The sequence below is a fragment of the Scophthalmus maximus genome, chromosome 9 (genome assembly GCF_022379125.1).
Source record: "Scophthalmus maximus strain ysfricsl-2021 chromosome 9, ASM2237912v1, whole genome shotgun sequence".
Classification (NCBI taxonomy): domain Eukaryota; kingdom Metazoa; phylum Chordata; class Actinopteri; order Pleuronectiformes; family Scophthalmidae; genus Scophthalmus; species Scophthalmus maximus.
In genome coordinates, this window is record NC_061523.1 from 1,744,408 (window position 1) to 1,763,981 (window position 19,574).

At 42.5% G+C, this 19,574-nt stretch overlaps 1 protein-coding gene across 1 annotated transcript; it reads right to left on the minus strand.

Moving 5' to 3' along the window:
* Positions 1-383: 383 nt before the first annotated feature.
* Positions 384-19,025, minus strand: dnd1 (DND microRNA-mediated repression inhibitor 1). Its single transcript, XM_035650077.2, has 5 exons — positions 18,522-19,025; positions 5,397-5,502; positions 4,543-4,868; positions 2,124-2,256; positions 384-1,163 (listed from the first exon to the last, which is right to left on the minus strand). The coding sequence occupies exons 1-5, from the start codon at positions 18,591-18,593 to the stop codon at positions 598-600; spliced, it is 1,203 nt and encodes a 400-aa protein (XP_035505970.1). The 5' UTR covers positions 18,594-19,025; the 3' UTR covers positions 384-597.
* Positions 19,026-19,574: the final 549 nt, after the last annotated feature.

Below are 19,574 nucleotides of genomic sequence, written 5' to 3' on the forward strand. Positions count from 1 at the left end.
TGTGTCTGAATACTTATGTTTGCAAAAGTTTGTATAATTTTGTGTTTGGGCTCTCATTATGGGGTGCTGGGTGTAGATTGATGAGGACAAAAATGAATTTAAATGATTCTATCATAAGGCTGCAACATAACAAATGGTGAAAAATTTAAGGGGGTCTGAATACTTTCTGTATGCACTCTATATGGGGATGGGGAATTATTTTCTGATCAATATAAGCTGTAGGTCATATTGATTATATTGCAAACAATAATAGTTTCAAATCATACTTTTGGTGACATTGATCAGCTCCAACAGTTCATCTGGAGAAACCCCTTCTCAAGTCCGTGGGGTTACTAATCTTTCATCACACTCCATCTATATAAAATAACATCGCCACATTTTCTTTTCAAATCTCATTTAATTAAAATGAGGAACAATCCAACAGTAATACATAGAAAAGCATGCATAAAACAAACGGCAGAACTTTAAACAAGACAAGCAATTCTACTGCTACTCGAATAAAAACATGCAGAAATCAACAAACCGACAAACCTCAACAAAACCAACATGGTGTTTAACAGTGCTGCAGGAGGAGCCTGTAGTAATCTGATGAGCCGCTCACTGGGACGACAGGCTGTTGTAAACCCTGTGCAGGACCTGCTGCGCCGCAGCCTGCCGACCTTCCTCCAGCATGGTGGTGGCATTGGCTCCTGGCAAGATGGAGACCAGCCCTTTAAAGGGAAGGGTTATCCCGGGGATACACACTGTGAAGGTAAAGTAGATGAAGCCGTCCGGCCCGGTGCAGATGTAGTGCACGTCATAGTGTGGCTGACCGACCCCCGTCACCTCACACGCCTTGTGCAGGAGCATCACTGGAGACGGTGCCGACACAAGATGCCCCTTGGAGGAGGAAGTGGAGGCGGAGTGGCAGGGAGGATGAGGGTGCGGGGGGGCAGTGGGTCCTCCCACTGCTCTGCTGAAACCTGGGGGGTTGACTGGACGAGAAGCCAGACAGGGAGGTGGGACTGAGGGCTGTGGAGAGTTCAGGATGTGGCGCGGCGGCTTCAGGGGAGATGCCAGGTGGGTCTTCAGAGGTTTCTTTGGGGGAAGCAACTCATCCTGACTCAGCTTCACTGTTGACTGCCACTTGACTGAGATGCTCAGTGCAAACTCCTTCTTGAACGCTTGACACAAAGAGAACAGGGAGAAGTGGAAGTTGTTGGTCAAATGAGATACAAGACTGCCTGAGGACTTTTAAAATGCTGCAAAGAGTCTGCGGAGTGTTCCTGATGGTCTTCCAATGATTAGATCTCTGCCAAACCTAAACTTGAACTCCATTGTTCTGGTATTGGACATTGTTCATTTCATTTCAAACTGAGGAAGCAACTGTACAACTGTAGCACAACATATGGTGTGCGTTTTCACTGCAACAGATAATGAGCTTAACCTGGAGCTGCTTTAATGCCGAACCACACAGTAACACATCAAGTTATTTCTCTGGGTCCACACAACAAAGAGCATCTGCTCAAACTACTTCCTGTTTCTGACCTTTCAATGTAAGAGTATTCGGCAATCTATTGAAAACCACCAGTTACTTTCTGACGGCCATCGTGAAAGTGACAAACAATTCCTGTTTCAGCGCGGTGTAACACATATTTTTCCGTGTCACTTCATGCGTCTGTTTTTCGTGACAAAACGTACTTTGGAGACATTCCTCCTGGTGAAGGATCGTGAAGTGTGTGAACCCCCCGTCGCAGATGAGTCATGTACTGTGAACAGCTTAACGACACGGAGATCTTACGACTTTGAAATACGCGTAGTGTGTCCGAGGCATTACCTGTATTTTCAGAGAACTATGTGGCTGCTTAGAGGAACCAATGACTATTGTTGGAACATGGTTTGATGAGGAGTATTTCAAAAGCTTTGAAATTTGCGCTCACTTGGCCAAAACAAAAATGATACACTATAATACATAATAGAACACCTAATTATAAACCTTGTTTAAAATGTTGAAAAGAACCTTTAACATCATGCCTTGCGGGGATCAGGAATCTTCATCTCACTTAACTATTCACAGTAACAGACATTTTGACCAGAGGTGTCACACAGCAATACAATGAGTCGCGCCATCAGCACCAGCTCACCTTCCTCGAGCATCTTCTTGGCCATAGAAGCAGTGTGGTGGGATGAGAAGGCTACGATAGCACACATCCCCTCGATACCAGGCCCAGCCTTCAGAGACACTCTCTCCACCCCCTCCGCCAGCATACGCAGTATCTACACAAATAAATGAGTTATAAAGAGTCACTTTTACACAAGGTTTACCCACAAAGCAGTAAGATACGTTCTCAAAGGACTGTTGTCATTTTTAGTGTTGTCAAAAGTTTATTTTTAGTATTACTGTTTTAAGTGGCCTTTAAAACCATTGCTCATAAGCTGTAGACAATACCGGGTAAAATGTCATCATTACATTACCTTCATTCACAAGTGAATTCAAATATTATCCAGAAGTGCAAGAATCCAGTTCCAGTGTGTCTCAATCTAATAAATGCTGCAGTGCCTTACTTAAAGAAGACGTGTCGGTGAGTAGGATCGACACGGTGCTTCCTGACTACGGTCTGGACACCTAACAAGAAAAGACCAACACCGGCTGCTCCGGATAGCGTGTCAGCCGACTCACCACGGCTGTGCCAATCACGCCCACCTAGCACTGCTCCCGCTGAGCCGGCTCCGCCTCTCTCGTACAGCTGAGAGCCAGAACCACACTCACAAGTGTTTACAGATATCCTCAATAAGGAATCAAAAAGTGCAGTGGAATCCCCCAGGTCGCGTGATGTGCAGTGGAACGACTCTCTCCAACACGAGTAGTCCAGAGCAGTCAAAAGATCACCATCAACAACACGTAAGAGACTGCATTTATTTTTAATTTAAGTGTCAGAACAATCTCTGTGCAATAAACTGTAACACATCATCCAACATCCACTGCACAATGCATAACTGTAGTTTTAAACAGTTAGACCCACGACTGTGTATAATGGCCCGCAAGTATCTTTTGGTACCTGCCACAAGTGCTCCCTCGGAGCGTCTTTTTAGCACAGAAGGGAATATCGTGACTTGCACAAGCTCATCATTGAAGCCAGCAAAATCAATATGCTGGTTTTCTTAGCAAAAAAAACTGTGAGCCACTGAGAACAAAAGTTAAAGAGCTTTATGGGTGGCAGTGTATCATAATCATTGTGCACTTTAGTATGTGAGGTGTGTGTTGCTGTTCTTTACTGGAGATAGCAAGGTTCATTTATTATAATGTTCAAAGTGTTTTTTTTTATTATTTGTTTTTTCAAAGTAGAAGCAAATTCTGTTTTTCAATTTGTTTGAAATGTTACTGACTTGGGATCAGTAAGATTGTCCTACATATAATTTTAAATTTTAAGTACTTTTTCTTCAGTGTTTAAAAAGTGCATGCCATATGTTTATACTTTTTGTTCGTTTGTTTTATAGTTGTCATAATTATTGCATTTGTACAAGGATGGAAGTTAAACATACATGTTTGAGAAAAACTACTGTAATGAGCAGTTCAATAAAAAATGTTATTTTAAATCATGCATCTGTTAATTTAATGCTAACAAATAGGCCCAGCCTATGGGAATTTAAATTAAATTCTAAATGTGTCTAATATATTGATGGTCATATTAAAAGAAGAAAAAAAACAGGATACAATCTTTTTTTTTTTTCATCAAATATTAAATTGCAGTCACAATATTGGGGAAAAAAATGGCAATTACATTTTCCCAAATCGTTCAGCTCTATTAAAAACCTACTCAAGGTAAACACTGTATATTGTATACAAACACATTCATGTCATGTCCTCCTACCACATATATATATATATATATATACATATAAATATATACACTTCTGACCATAGTAGCTGATGTGTATGTTTGTTTAGTTCTGTCGTCCTTGTTTATGTTTGTCTAAAGTCTATTGTGCAAGTACACTGTGAGAGCATAGGAAACCGAAGTCAAATTACATGTTTACTCTTGTTTTTTGTGCTACGAACCAGATACAAAAAGTTTCGCTGCAGTTGTGTCAGTGTTGCTGACTGGATTGTGAATTGATCCACCAACAGTTTGTTTATAGCTCTGTAGTTCTTTTTCACCAACTGAGAGATAGAGATGAGATCTCTGACTCTGAATTACAAGTTGGACGCTGACAATTGTTTTCTTCACACTAGAATGGCACTGAGTAGAGCCCCTTAGTCCAGATCAGTGCCAAAGGTTCTTTCTTGGCCCATGTCCCATCAAGTTTCGTGCAAATCCGTACACTAGTTTTTGCATAATCCTGCTGAGAAACAATTAAAGAAAGGCTTGATTGAATTTATTGGCAGATGTATGTGCTCTACTGAGTGCCATTCTAATAATTTCATTCTGACTCTAACAAGTTGGCAGAAATCCTGAGGCCTGGGTTAGGATGGATTAGTTGAAGATCAGTGTACTTTATTAACAGGCTGATGAGCGCATGTTCCAGTCAAGCTATCACAAAGGTAAGTCAGTGCCACTGTACCTTCAGTAGGTCCTCTTGCTTGGTGGCAGCGGGTAGCTCTCCAATACACAGGTGCCTCTTCTCTATACTGTGGCGGACGCTGATGTGGGAGCCAGGCTCCAGGATGTGGCCATGCAGCAGGCGGATTGCTTCAGCAGCCACACTCGATGAGCTGTATTTGGCGTATGCAAAGCCGCGGTTCTGCCCGCTGAAGTTCATCATGAGCCTAAACTCCCAGAGAGGCCCCACAGAGCTGAACACGGGGATCAGCAGGTCCTCATAGGCATCCCGTGGGATCTGGCTGATGAAGACCTCACAGTGGGCTCCTGGAATGGGGCCGTCCCACACTGACAGCAGAATGGAGAGAGGAGAGTGGGTATGTCAACTGATCATTTATTTTACCTATCAAATGGGGTGGATTGGGATTGTCCTTCCTTTCATCTTTTCCTGTCTACCATCCCTTGACCTCAGTGGAAAACGTCATGAGGTCAAGGAAAGGTGTGAAAGACGATTCATAGGACTTAGGAAAAGCAGACAGCGCTCCTCAGGTTATCTATCTCTTCGACTTTCACTATACTACGTCATTATGCGACGGCAGATGTTGTTGACGTGCGACTGGTGACTGCTGCTCTCAAATCAAAAGAGCATGTTGCAAACTACCTATTGTACATATGTATGTTGGAGATATATGTGTGTGTGTGTGTGTGTGTGTGTGTGTATCTGTTAAAATATACAGGTTTTTAATGTACATTTCTGTCAACAAGCTCAAATTAAACATATTTGAAAGAAGGATACTAAACAATTCACGAACATAATCTTTAGTTGCAGCTGTATTTTCTCTGTGTGTGTTGGAGCTGAGCAGCAGCCTCTCTCACCCTCTGGTGGTCCTCCATACTTCCTCTGGCCATTTACTTGAGTCAGTTTGGTATTTGTGATTTTCAGCCAGGTGTCCAGCGCCCTCACCCGCTCAAGGTTCAGCACCTGCAAGAAAACAAATTGGGAACAATTCCTCAGTGACGGCACCTTTCCAACTAACAGGACAGAAAGTCAGAATTAAAGCAGTGCATGCTGATTTAGTCCTTTTAGTTTGAATAAGGTACACTTCAGTAGATGAATGTAACTGGAGCTGGGTTATAAAACATTTTAATCAATGGGCCTCATGCAAAAATCAATGAATGAACTGTCATAGGAATCACATTAGTATGATATTCAAATCAAGTTTTTCTTCAAGTAATTATTTCTTTGTTATGTTTAAAAGTAACACCGACCGCATCTTCAAGAAATGTCAACAACACCTGTACTTTCTTCGGAAGCTACGACGGCTGCAGGTTAACTAGTCAATACTCCAGTCATTTTACAATTGCTTAATTTTACAACTGCTTTTTCCCCTACGGGAAAATTAAGTTCCTAAATTTTGGAAAAAAATATCATACACATAATTATGTAAACTTTATTTTGTTAATCTAAGTCAAATTATAAGATTATTCATGTACCTGCTAAATGTCATTGAGCGATGGCCAGGGGAGCGCTCAACTACTTTGTACTGCAAAATGGTGCAGCTGGCATGTGTCTTGAGCAAAGCTTGTATGGAGATGACTGGCTTCACTAATTTGCTGCCATTAAGCAATTTTCAGATCATTTAACTAAAGTTCACTACTTTCTTTACATGACTGATTATGCTCAGGCTCCCAGGCATGTCCTGACATCTCCATTCAACCCACAGACAAAACAGGAGTACTTGGACAATGAGTATCATACTGTATGTGCATGTATGCTGTAGTGTTATGAAGGTCAGGTGGATGTGCCTTGACACAGCTGATGCCAACCTGCTCAACATGCCAGAGAAAGCATGTCAAATTATTTTAGCTGCATATTGTGTAATATTGCAATTCTTTAAGCCATTTTCATACTGAGCCCTTCCTTCTTTATTTCAGTGACAGTGCAACCCAAAGGTGACACAGAATGAACAACTCTGCTTTAGTCAGCCCCTTAAATCCACTGCTGCTAAAAATCAAAGACTTTCCTTTCTGGCTGTCTGAAAACAAAAAACCTTAATCTCCCAACCCCTTAAACTTCTTCTTTTGACTCTTTGATGTCATTTTCATGAATGAACACTTTCTGACATAGGGCAGGAAGTGTAGCCTTATATAGTTTTATTGGGGCCTTATGGAATCCCTGTGCACGTTCACTCAAAGATCCACAGGAAGAAATTCATCAAGTTAAAGCAGGTCATTTACACACTACTGATGTTAGAAGCATTTGATGAATGTGGCGCATCATGAGTACAGACAAATGGCCACTGGGCACACAGAGAGCTCATTCACAGAGCATGATCAGGCAGTGCGTAGATTAGAGGAGGAGATCGCAACGTGGTGCAGTGAGCCTTGTATACAAACTTGTGTATCATGGCTGAAGGAGATGAATTCCCTGAACCCCCCCTTTGAAAAAGACGAAATCTGTGGTATGGCAATTTTTCGGTTACCAAAGAAATGCAGACGGCCAAAGAAATGAAGGACACCCAACATGCAACGTGCTGGCGAAGAGTGGCTGCAAGAGGAGGCAATACATCGAACATGATTAGGCATCTACGTGAACACCACCAATCGCTCTGTGCCAAATTCAAGGTAAAGTTTTTTTTAGTTTTTTTTTTAAAAGCCTGTTGACTGTTTTGCTTTAAATCTATTCTAACAAAATTCAATGGTTAGCTGTGACTTATGATTTTCATTAGAGGCACAAACCGTGGCTATGCAGCGAGAGAGAGTTAACATGTGAATGTGTGCATCAACATTGAAATAACAAAATCAATGTGTCCACCCCATTTTACAAAAGATGAGCATTTATTTGATATTATTATTATTATCATTATTATATTTGTTTTTACATAAATCAATTAGATGAAATCAAATGTTTAGATTTATGTTTGATCCAGTAAGAATAGTAATATAACCAAAGCACACACATTTTCAAACTGTCATTACAGATGTAGGTTACATTAACATGTCTTTATTTTTCTTCTTTATCAGTATCAGCAGCACTAGCAGCAGAGGAGCATCCACTTCAAAACCTGCAGATTGTCTCGTCTTCACCGTGGGATAGGGAGGAACGTAATTTTGATTCCTTTTTATGTTTGGCACGTGAAGAAATTGACAATAAAGCTGACTTTGACTTGACTTTGAGATCAGCCCACAATTCAGCAAACATTAGATAAACAAAATACATGCCTATACCCGCAAAAACATCAGATCATTTCAAAGACCTAAACAATGCTGTGGTGTAATTCATTGCCAAAGACATGATGTCCTTCAAGCTGGGTGTCTGAAACTGACGAGGACGACGGTGCTCCTTCAAAAGTGCCGTCAAGAAATTTTTTTTCATAGAATGCAATCCCAAAGATGTACACAGAGGTCGGGGCCCATGCGCAGAAAGAAGTGGCAGAAGGGGAGTGGTTTTCTGCAACTACTGATCTGTGGACCAGCAGCGGTGGTAGTGGGGAACCATACATCAGCTTCAAAGTGCATTTCCCCTCCAGATTGGGAACTGAAATCGTTGTGCCTCAAAACTGTTTTTTCCCCCCAGTGGACCACACAGCTGCAAATATCACAGAATTTTTTGAGAACATGCTCCAGGAGTGGAACATCAAAAAGGAAAGTTTGTCCAGCATCACAGCGGACAATGCAACCAACATGAAGACTTTAGCTTGGCTGACCATAGCCAAGGTGCTTACAATTCAAAGAGTCGACTCATCTGTATGAGCATGCAGGCACCTTGAACAGGGATTCTCTCGCAGCTGGAAAAAAAGAGAGAATTGAGGAAGAAGCAGGCAACTCTGAATATTCCTGAAAAATATGGCATCTAATGCATAAAGACAGTGACCTACACACTTCAGAGACAGTCTGCCAACTTCTGAGGCCTCTGAACGACTTCACAGATCTACTGGGTTCTGAACAAAAGGCCACACTGTCATCTTGGAAGCCTGCTATGGAACACATCACATCTGACCTACTGGATGAGAAAAAGATGATGCCATAACAAAGCAAATGAAAAAAATAATGAGGGATGATCTGCAAACCTGTTACACCGCTGAGAATTCCAAGAGGGTGATTGACATCGCCTGCTTCATTGATCCCCTTTTCAAGGGTAACTTCTACCAAAATGAGGATGACACCATCAGGTCCACTGTAGAGGTAGCAGTAAACCTGGCAGAAACCACATCACTGCCACATTGACCTGCTACAGCTGCTGATCAAGAGCAAGGGAGCAGCACTTCCACCACGGATTCCAGGAAATGCTTCAGCAGCTCAACCCCAGATATCAGTTACCAAGCAGACATTATTTCATGTATACAGAGATCCCCAATATCTACACTGAAACCAGAGACCAGTATCAAAAAGAAAAAAAACTATTTATGCATACAGAACAGATCTGTGGACAAGCAGAGCTGCAGACACATTCATGTCCATTACCATGCAGTACATAACCAAGTCCTGGGAGATGCACTCCTGGTGCTTGTAGCTGTAGCAGCCTGAACATTGAGCACACAGGGGAGAGTTTGAAGGCATCACAACAGACAATGCGTCCAATAACCAAAAGGCCTTCAAAGATCCTCACACGTCACAAGTTACACCTTGCTGTAAATAAAGCAGTTACCACTGACAGGGTATCTGCATTCACTAGATCACCAAAGCTTGTACGCCAACATCACCAAAAAACAGACAGACCTCTCACTCCCAGAACATTAACTCAAACATGATGAACCCACCCGCTGGAATTCTTCGTAAGGTTTTTGGAGCAGCAGCAAGCTGGGGACAGAAAGAAATGGCACCTGATGCCTAAAGATACAAACATTGCCATTTTAGAGACATTCAGAGAAGTCCTTTGAGAAATACAACAGTCTCCTGTCTTACCACTGATGTGAAGGACACTGTCTTGTCTCGAAGATGAAGACAGTGATTTTCTACTTGGTGGGGAAATGAAAGGTTTAATCAAAGAAAATATCAGGCAGGGCAATGATGATGCAGTAACAGCTGATTTTGAACACTGCCATCTACCTGGACCCTCGATTTAAAGACAGCTTTGTTGCACTTGAGCCTGATGTGAAAGAAAGGCTTCTGGACCAAATAAGGGTTGATGCTGATGATAGAGGTGGAGCCCGTGTGGCAAGAGGAGCAGAGGTCTCAAGCCGAGACAGGGCCTTCTAAAAAGTGCCAGACTGATTTTAAACATCTCAAATGCATCTTCGCGTATCCAGGGGGAAAAAGAAAAGCACTGATTCCACAGCAGCTCAAACACTTCCACAAGTGACCGTTTAAATGGAGAGTTTCTGGTATACAGCAAAATGCCAGAACTCTGTGCTGCGGAGGATCCACTCTCCTGATGGAAAACCAATGGGAGCACATTACCTCTGCTATCAGAGTTTGCCAAAAGTTATCTCTGCCTTGTTGCCTTAAGCTGTGCTTCTGAGAGAGTATTCAGTACTTCAGGGATTATTGCCAGTCCAAGATATTCAAGACTGACCCAAGATAATATTGATATGTTGGTTTTCCTTTCCAGAAACCTTGAACTGGTAAAGAAAAAGTTCAAGAAGCCATGAAAAGTGATGCTATTCTTGTTTGATTCTGGTATCTACACAAATGGTAGCATATCAAGTACTAGTAGTAGTAGTAGTAGTGTACTTTTGGTGGTATCGGTACCGAGTACTATATTTTTGGTATCTTGACATCCCTAGTCAGCAGCACATAGAGACGTGTAACAAATGTTTTGCAAGTATAGGTGGTAACACAAGCGATCTGTCGAGGCATTAAGTGAAAGTACATGCTTCTTCTGCTGGTCCAAGTCAAAGAACGGATCTGTTATTTTAATATGTTTTATTTTCAATTGTCTTTTTCTGACATAGGTCCTTATATCATTTCTTGCATAGTTCTACTCTGAGGTCACCACTTACATTTTCAACCCATTTACTGTTTGTTTGTTAAGTATTTGAATGTGTAGTAAGAGTTTAATGGAATAAAATGCTGACAATGATATAGGCACATAATTGTACAGTGCAATGTCATGCATGCGCTCTAAGATTTGTACGATTTTGAACTTCCAAGGCTCATTTTCCTGAAATGTAAAAGTATTTTGGCTTTGCAATTTTGGCCTGAAACTGGACCCAGGTAAATTAGTTTGGGCGTCTGCGACAAAATACAAATGTCTGAGACAGACGACAGAAATGAGTTTACAGCCTAGGTTCGACACAAATGAGTTTACAGCCTAGGTTCGATTCTTTAACTAATAATACTGGCATAGATATTTTACTATCGTATTGTAGTCACTAGTCCAATTGCAATAAGGTGGTCATCCGTCCTGCTTCCTTTCGCCTCGTTTAGCTCTCGCCAAAGCCAGTCCCATATCGACTCTTGTCCGGTTTATTACTCGGCCACTTTCTCTTTTCCTTCGCTGGCTCTGCCATGATGTCCATGTAATGCACGGCGCCAGGATTTCAATTCTGTGTGGGCCTTTTAATTACAGAAGCAAACGCTGTTTGCTGGCCTTTATGCTAAAACATTTAATGGGGCAGTAAGTGAACTTTTTAGTTGTTGATGATTTTACTGAACTGGCTGGGCCGAAAACCGCGCAGCCTTGGGTATGGAAGAGCGACGCGTTAACCACTAGGCCAAAACCCCTGAGTAGTAGCGATATCTGCTAGGTGTCGAGGAGTTAAGAGATGCACACGTAGTGTTGTGAGGTGTGCTCCACACCATTTTTTTGTTTTCAATTTACAGAGCCAGGGTGCACACAGAACGAACAGTGTGGAAATATTCGCTAATTTTTACGTGTATTGTTTTAAAACTGCTTAGTGCCCCTTTAAATGCTGACAGAACATATTATTTTCCAGTGACTTTTATATAAAAACAAGTGGAACATGTGGGTATATGCATGACTCAAATCGTGGGAAAATTAATCAATTGAAGACCAATACATCCATTAATTTAAAACACTGACATTATTTAAGGAAATGACACGTTGTTTGAGTGATCTGGCTCGATTATTCGTTTAAATTGATTGCAGAGAGAGAGAGAGAGAGATCGACTGCTGGAAGAGCTATAGATTGATTTTTAATGAGAGCAGCGCACTCAGCTGTAGTTCATAAGCTCGTCTAAACACAGTCTGTTTTATTTTTTACATCAGCAAATCAGAGGAAAATCAGAGTGAAATCGGGCAACGCAAATCGGCACTCGATCGCTATGTGTGGATTAGAACTAGCAACGACGCGATCAAAGTGACTCGTCGCGGCCTCGCCGACATTTTTCAGATATCTAGCATTTTAAATATCTGGAGGCGTTCAGGGAACCAGCATGGAACCCATCTCCTGAAGCGTGAGCTGTGATGTGACAGGCAGGAGTGTGTCAACCTGGAAACACGGAGGAGGAACTGTAGCACGACAACACTTCACCCATATTCTAGCCCTTTCCGTGTTTCTGAAAAAATCTTCGGAGGCTTTTTTGGGGGATTAAAGGTACAGCACTAGAATGTTTTAAGTCCTACTTATCTGATAGATTAACAGTTTTTTAACGTTAACAACAAATCTTCCATTCATACAAAAGTGAGACATGGAGTACCACAAGGTTCTGTGCTGGGACCGATACGTTTCACTTTATATATGCTTCCTTTAGGCAATATTATAAGAAAACACAACATCAATTTCGACTGCTACGCTGATGATACCCAGCTGTATTTATCTATAAAGCCAGATGCAACTAATCAGGTAGACAAACTACAGGACTGTCTTAAAGCTGCTTTCGGTAAGATTGAGAGAAGTGTGGACATAGTCTCCAAATTCATAACTCAACAACTCCTGCTCCCTCCCTCTCCGCTGCACTTCGGTTCCTCCTCCACATCTCCTCCCAGCCCTCCTAGCCCGTGCACGCTACCATGGCAACCAAAGACAGGCAAAGTACGTAACATGACGTTCCCACCGGTAAGAAGCTAACCTGAAGCTAACATGGACTACTGTCCACATTGATAGACTATAAGACATTTTCTTAGTTATCGTTGCCTCACAAAACTACATCGTCAGTGTTTTTGAACGTGGGCGACCGTAAATCAGTTTATATCAGCTTGTTTATGTACCTAGCTTTAGCTAGCACGTTAGCTACTGCAGTGTTACATGGTGGGCCTGTAAATGAACAGCTTTATCTTCACATGCATCATTTGTTGCTTTGCAGGATGACTAACGCTTTTATCTATATTTGATAACATTATTAGAGCTTTGAGACTGGTACACTGGACTCTGATGAGGAAGTGAACACGGCTGCTTCGACGAGCAGTCGAGCGAGGAGAAGAGGGAGTCGCATACGAGAAGCACCGGGCAGCGGCGGTGGGAGACGGGGCAGAGGTCGGCGTGTTGGCCCGACAACCGAGGACCTGGAAGACACAGCTGATCTTCATGTAATGAGCCAGTTGGTCCCTGCCGCTTGCACAGGTTTCATCCCACTGGTTTAGCTTCAGACCGTGCTATATGTAAATACTGTGCTGTGCAATATATTTTTTTCATTTCATTTATTTATTATGTTAATATTTATTCAACTTTTGTGTTTGCTTTGCAATAAAGTGTATTTTCAAAGTGATTGGTTTCTCATTGCATAAATATACAACAATGTGAAAATTACTTACTACTATCAATATACTTTTTGAATCAATTCAAGGCATTACAAATATATTAATTTTGGGTAAATAGATTCACTGGTTCAGTACTACCGATGCAGTAGCTCAAAGAAAAGCATAAAAAATTTATCAGAGTACAATGATGTAATATTGTCAAGCTTTATTTTGCATGAATAAAATACAATAGTTGTGTTGAATATTCCTTCCTCAGCTGTTCCCCCAGCAAAGTCAGCATCTGTGGAGAAAAGCCACATCAGTATGTGAAACTGATCCAGGAAAAAATATTCCTCCTCACAAATTCACCACGCATCTTAGCATTTAGCATTGCACGGGATGCTACGTTGGTGATAAAATAGTGAAGCTAACAGTCCGACACAGACGGGGGAGCATGGGGTCGCGAGACCACACACAACGACACACACGTCTGGAAAACTCTCAAAACAGATTAGACAGCTTGGACACGAACATATTTTCAGCTATTATGCTACAAACACCAATAACCAATAGCCGTAGCACTGTGGACCTAGCAACTAGCAGCCTGATTAGAACTAGCAGCCTGACTACAACAGCACAGTAACACACGGTCACAGAGTGCGACAATAACATGGAAAATAAAAGAAAAATGAAACAGAGAATATTACCGGTCAAGCAGAACGCATCGTTTGTGAGCTCTGTCGGTGTCGTTGCTTCTGCGGAGCCGCTCCGATGTTTACATCTGCTCGATCCCTTTCCTTCTTTTCAGCTCGTTTTTGCTTGTGGTCTTTGTCGTATATGCAGGTTCTGGCAAAGGAGCCGGGCAGTTTTTTCGATGCTTGGCGTTTCTCTGCCGCGGTGTTTTCAAACTAACTCCGCTTCTGCTGCGAGCTCCTCGTGAAGACGTGAGCTTAGTCGTGACCGAGCGAGTGAAGCTGTGCACCGGGACTGCAGCGCTGCGCAGCTCATCCCCGGATGATTGACAGAGCGGAGACACGCCCCCTGGCTGTGATTGGACATTTTTGCTTGGGCGCGGCGGATTCTGGCAAAGGGCATTAAAGGCAGTAGGGGGAGCTGAATGACCCAGAGTCTGTCACTGACGATCTGTCTCAGATATTACTACCAGCATATAGCGACAGTTTCAGCAAATATGAAAAAAAGTTATTTTTGCAAATCCTACCGACAGCAGCCTTAAAGACATAAAAGGCCTGGATGAATTTTTTACTTCTAAATCCTGAAAAAACTGAGGTCATTATACTCGGCCCTAAACACCTCAGAGAAACATTATCTGATCATATAGTTACCTTGGATGGTATAACCTTGGCCTCCAGCTCTACTGTGAGAAACCTTGGAGTTACCTTTGACCAGGACATGTCCTTTGACTCACATAAAACAAGTCTCTAGGACAGCCTTCTTTCACCTGCGCAATATCAAGAACATTACAAACATCCTATCTCAAAAGGATGCTGAAAAACTAGTCCATGCATTTGTCACTTCTAGACTGGACTACTGTAATTCATTACTGCTAGGATGCCCCAATAAGTCTGTGAAAAGACTTCAGTTAATCCAAAATGCAGCAGCACGAGTTCTGACAGGAACTAGAAAAAGAGATCATATTTCTCCAGTGTTAGAATCTCTGCATTGGCTTACTGTAAAATTCAGAATAGAATTCAAAATCCTGCTCCTAACATACAAAGCCCTTAATAATCAAGCTCCATCATATCTTACAGAGCTCCTAGTTTCATATTATCCCAATAGATCACTTCGCTCTGTAAACGCAGTACTACTTGTGGTTCCCAGAGTCTGTAAAAGTAGAATGGGAGGCAGAGCCTTCAGCCACCAGGCTCCTCTCCTCTGGAACCAGCTCCCAGTTTGTGTCAGGGAGGCAGATACCCTCTCTACATTTAAAGTTAAACTTAAAACCTTCCTCTTTGATAAAGCTTATAGTTAGAACTGCTCAGGTGTTTAATAAACCATTTCTTTATTAAGCTGCTATAGGCCTAGACTGCTGGGGGAACTTATATAATGAGCATCTCTCTCTCTCTCTCTTTTGTTTTTCAATTCATTTGTGGAGGACCGTGATGTTCTCTGGTAAATTTTAATAAAAGTTGTTTTTAAAAAAATCAAAATCTCTCTCTCTCTGCCCCCGATATGTTTACATTACATGTCACTAACCCTGTTTGTGTTTTCTATCTCTCCTAGTGTATCTCTGACCCCAGAGCTGCAGGAGCCAAACCCTTCATTATTATTGTTATTATTATTATTATCACTAATAACAACAACATGATTGTAATTTTTTGTAATTATAAGTATCAGTCCGGTAGAGAATAAAGCAGCGGTTGTACAACTATCCTCTCTATCTCTCTTCCTCCTACTGTCTCTCCTCCCACCTCTCCTCTCCTCCCCATTTCTCTCCTCACCCCAACCGGTCGAGACAGATGACCGCCCACAACTGAGTCTGGTTCTGTCAGAGATTTCTTCCTGTTAAAAGGGAGTTTTTTCTCTCCACCGTCACCAAGTGCTTTGCTCATTGTGGGATTTGTTGGGTTTCCCCTGTAATATTGTATTATTGACCTCACTATGTAAAGTACCTTGAGACAATATATGTTGTGATATGGCGTTATACAAATAAAATTGAATTGAACAGTGGGACAGTCCTTAGCCATCACTTAACGGGAACTACCACACCACCACGTCATGTCAGAGATTTGCTGGCAACTGTACTACAGCACAAAAATGACCACTGAGTCGACTCTATGGCCCATTTTCTGCTGTTGTGTCAAATACAGCCTGACTGATATATCTGTTGGCCGTCATCATCAGGTGTTATAAAAGGGTTACAAGTTTGGCGAAACGAAAGTAATAGAAACACTACAATTTAATTTTTTAATTTCGTCAAAAAAGCATTTTCTTAATGGATACAAAAAAGTAGTCCCTCCTGGCTGCCTGCACAGTGCACGGTGGTTATATGCAACACATCTGAAGCGTTCCTGAGGAAGAAGGCTACAAGATGGTAGCTGGGTTCACCAGAAATTTAAGTTCGCAGGAGAATCGCCATTCAAGCTGACCGTGTGCTTTTGTAAGTTTCCTCAAGTTGTTGCTACTCCATAGCGCTACTTACGTCTACTTACGTCTACTTACGTCGTTGCTTCTGCAGTCGCAGAGTGATACGGACCTGTGCAAACTGATTTGACGTCATAGCCGTGGTATACGCTCAATATACCACGGCTATGAACCTATCAGATCGCTTGATTTGAGCTACTTGTTTTATAATACAGAATAAACAAGACAGAAACAATGTGCATTTGCTACATTAAAACAATCAAGTTTATTTCCTCCATTTATTTATATTTTCTATATCTTTATCTATTTTAGATTTTCATATACACATTTTATTTATTACATCTGTAAAGTTGAAGTAAAAAATATGAACGTAAAATTTGAATGTTTTACCAGTTTGTGATGTGTGCATTTGTACCTGTTTTTACATGTGCACGCATTGCTTTGTGTTTGCGTGTGGATTTCAACACGCGTTTGTGAGAACCCAAAGTACAAATCACTTTACGCGTGTGTTGTCTTTTGCTTGTACATCATGTGATGCACATTTGTGACCTCTTTTTTAGAGACTATTTTCTCCCCATATAATTCCAACCAAACAGCCATTAGTTTGCAGTAATTGCCGTTGTGAGACAACGAAACTATTCGAACCAATAAAACCTTTCACGAAACCCACGATTAGTGAAATGCTGAGGCATACATAGCTACCTGGGAGCACGGAGAGGCCGTCAACAGGTGTCCTGCGGACATGTCCGTCTCTCCTGAGTCTCTCATCAGTCTCTCATCCGTCTCTCCTGAGTCTCTCATCAGTCTCTCATGAGTCTCTCATCAGTCTCTCATGAGTCTCTCCTGAGTCTCTCATGAGTCTCTCATCAGTCTCTCATCAGTCTCTCCTGAGTCTCTCATGAGTCTCTCATCAGTCTCTCATGAGTCTCTCATCAGTCTCTCATCAGTCTCTCCTGAGTCTCTCATGAGTCTCTCATCAGTCTCTCATGAGTCTCTCCTGAGTCTCTCATGAGTCTCTCATCAGTCTCTCATGAGTCTCTCATCAGTCTCTCATCAGTCTCTCCTGAGTCTCTCATGAGTCTCTCATCAGTCTCTCATGAGTCTCTCATCAGTCTCTCCTCAGTCTCTCATCAGTCTCTCATGAGTCTCTCATCGGTCTCTCCTGAGTCTCTCATCAGTCTCTCATGAGTCTCTCATCAGTCTCTCATCAGTCTCTCATGAGTCTCTCATCAGTCTCTCCTGAGTCTCTCATCAGTCTCTCATCAGTCTCTCCTGAGTCTCTCATCAGTCTCTCCTGAGTCTCTCATCAGTCTCTCTTGAGTCTCTCATCAGTCTCTCCTCAGTCTCTCATCAGTCTCTCATCAGTCTCTCATCAGTCTCTCCTGAGTCTCTCCTGAGTCTCTCATCAGTCTCTCTTGAGTCTCTCATCAGTCTCTCATCAGTCTCTCCTCAGTCTCTCATCAGTCTCTCCTGAGTCTCTCCTCAGTCTCTCATCAGTCTCTCATGAGTCTCTCCTCAGTCTCTCATCAGTCTCTCCTCAGTCTCTCATCAGTCTCTCATCAGTCTCTCCTGAGTCTCTCCTCAGTCTCTCATCAGTCTCTCCTCAGTCTCTCCTCAGTCTCTCCTCAGTCTCTCCTCAGTCTCTCATCAGTCTCTCCTGAGTCTCTCCTCAGTCTCTCATCAGTCTCTCCTCAGTCTCTCCTCAGTCTCTCATGAGTCTCTCATCAGTCTCTCCTGAGTCTCTCATCAGTCTCTCCTCAGTCTCTCATCAGTCTCTCATGAGTCTCTCATCAGTCTCTCATCAGTCTCTCATGAGTCTCTCATGAGTCTCTCATGAGTCTCTCCTCAGTCTCTCATGAGTCTCTCATGAGTCTCTCATCAGTCTCTCATCAGTCTCTCATGAGTCTCTCATCAGTCTCTCATCAGTCTCTCCTCAGTCTCTCCTCAGTCTCTCATCAGTCTCTCATGAGTCTCTCATCAGTCTCTCATCAGTCTCTCCTCAGTCTCTCCTCAGTCTCTCCTGACGACGCCGAACTCGTGGAACATGGCGGGAGCCTAATTAACGTAATGAGGCACAGGTGGGCCCGACGCGCTCGAGTGACGGCGACACAAACAGTGTAGAAGAGCACACGACGCGCGAAGTAGCCTCGCACAGCAACAAGTCCCCACGAGGACTTTTCAGCCAACGTCGCCAGCCGCGCGCCCGCGCGCGTTGGCAAACGGCCTCGATAGCGTTTGCAACAAACCCAGGTCACCGCTGCTGTCGGGCCAACGAGCCGCAGCAGGCTCCTGTCACCGTCGCGACGTGAGCAAGTTACCTGGCTCTTCTGGGCCTCCATCACCTCCAGCTCCACCACAGCCGTGTTCCCTGGCGCCTCTCTGTCCGTCATGTGACAGCGCGGTCGCGACCCTCGCTCCTCACGGGCCGCCCTGTGCCAGCCCACAGCCTCGTGTGATTTGACGCGCTTTCAGTTCAAAACCAAACCGTCCGGGAAAGAGTTGGTACCGAAAGACTGGAGAAGAGAGAGAGAGAGAGAGAGAGAGAGAATGGCGCTCTGTGGAACGCATACCTCCACCAAGCCCCGACCGTCGATTCAATCAAGCCGCAAATTGCGCACACTCCTCGACATTAGTCCGCTACATATGTCTGATTACCTCCACCAGGCAGGTTGCGTTCTCTCGGATCAGGACAAATCCAGGGAAATGTTGATACCTTATTTATCTTTGCTTATTGTCACTAGTGTTCCAGTGAATAGGATCCCAATGACCAGGCCTATTTAGGGGACTGATATATCTGTGAGTGTGCGCTATCTGGTGCGGCTTGATCGATGAAGGCAACTGTTGGCCCTCGGCGGATGTGCGCTCTTCCCGAGGACCTGGGCAGCACTGTTGACATTTTTAAAAGCAAACCCAAGACCTACCTTTTTAAGTCTAGATTTAAATTAAAATAAATTTATTTATTTGGCCATAAATTCATATTTTAGCCCGGTTTACTATTTAATATAGCATGCTATTTAAATTAATTGAATCTTATTTTTTATTTGTTATTTTATTATTATTATGTTCAGAATTTTTTTGCTTTTTACCACTACTATTCCTGTTATTCGCTGTAATAAGAGCTGCAACAGTTAATCGATTACTAAATTAATTTTGCCAACTATTTTGATAATCGATTAATCTGTTCAAGTAGTTTTTTTATGAAAAAAAGGCTTAATTCTATGATTTCAGTTTTTAAATTGGAATATTTTCTGGTTGGATCTTTGGTGTGTGGACAAAAAAATGTCGGGGTTTTGGGAAACAGGATCAGCATTTTATGGACCAAACAACTAATCAATTAATCAAGAAAATAATCGACAGATTAATCGATTATG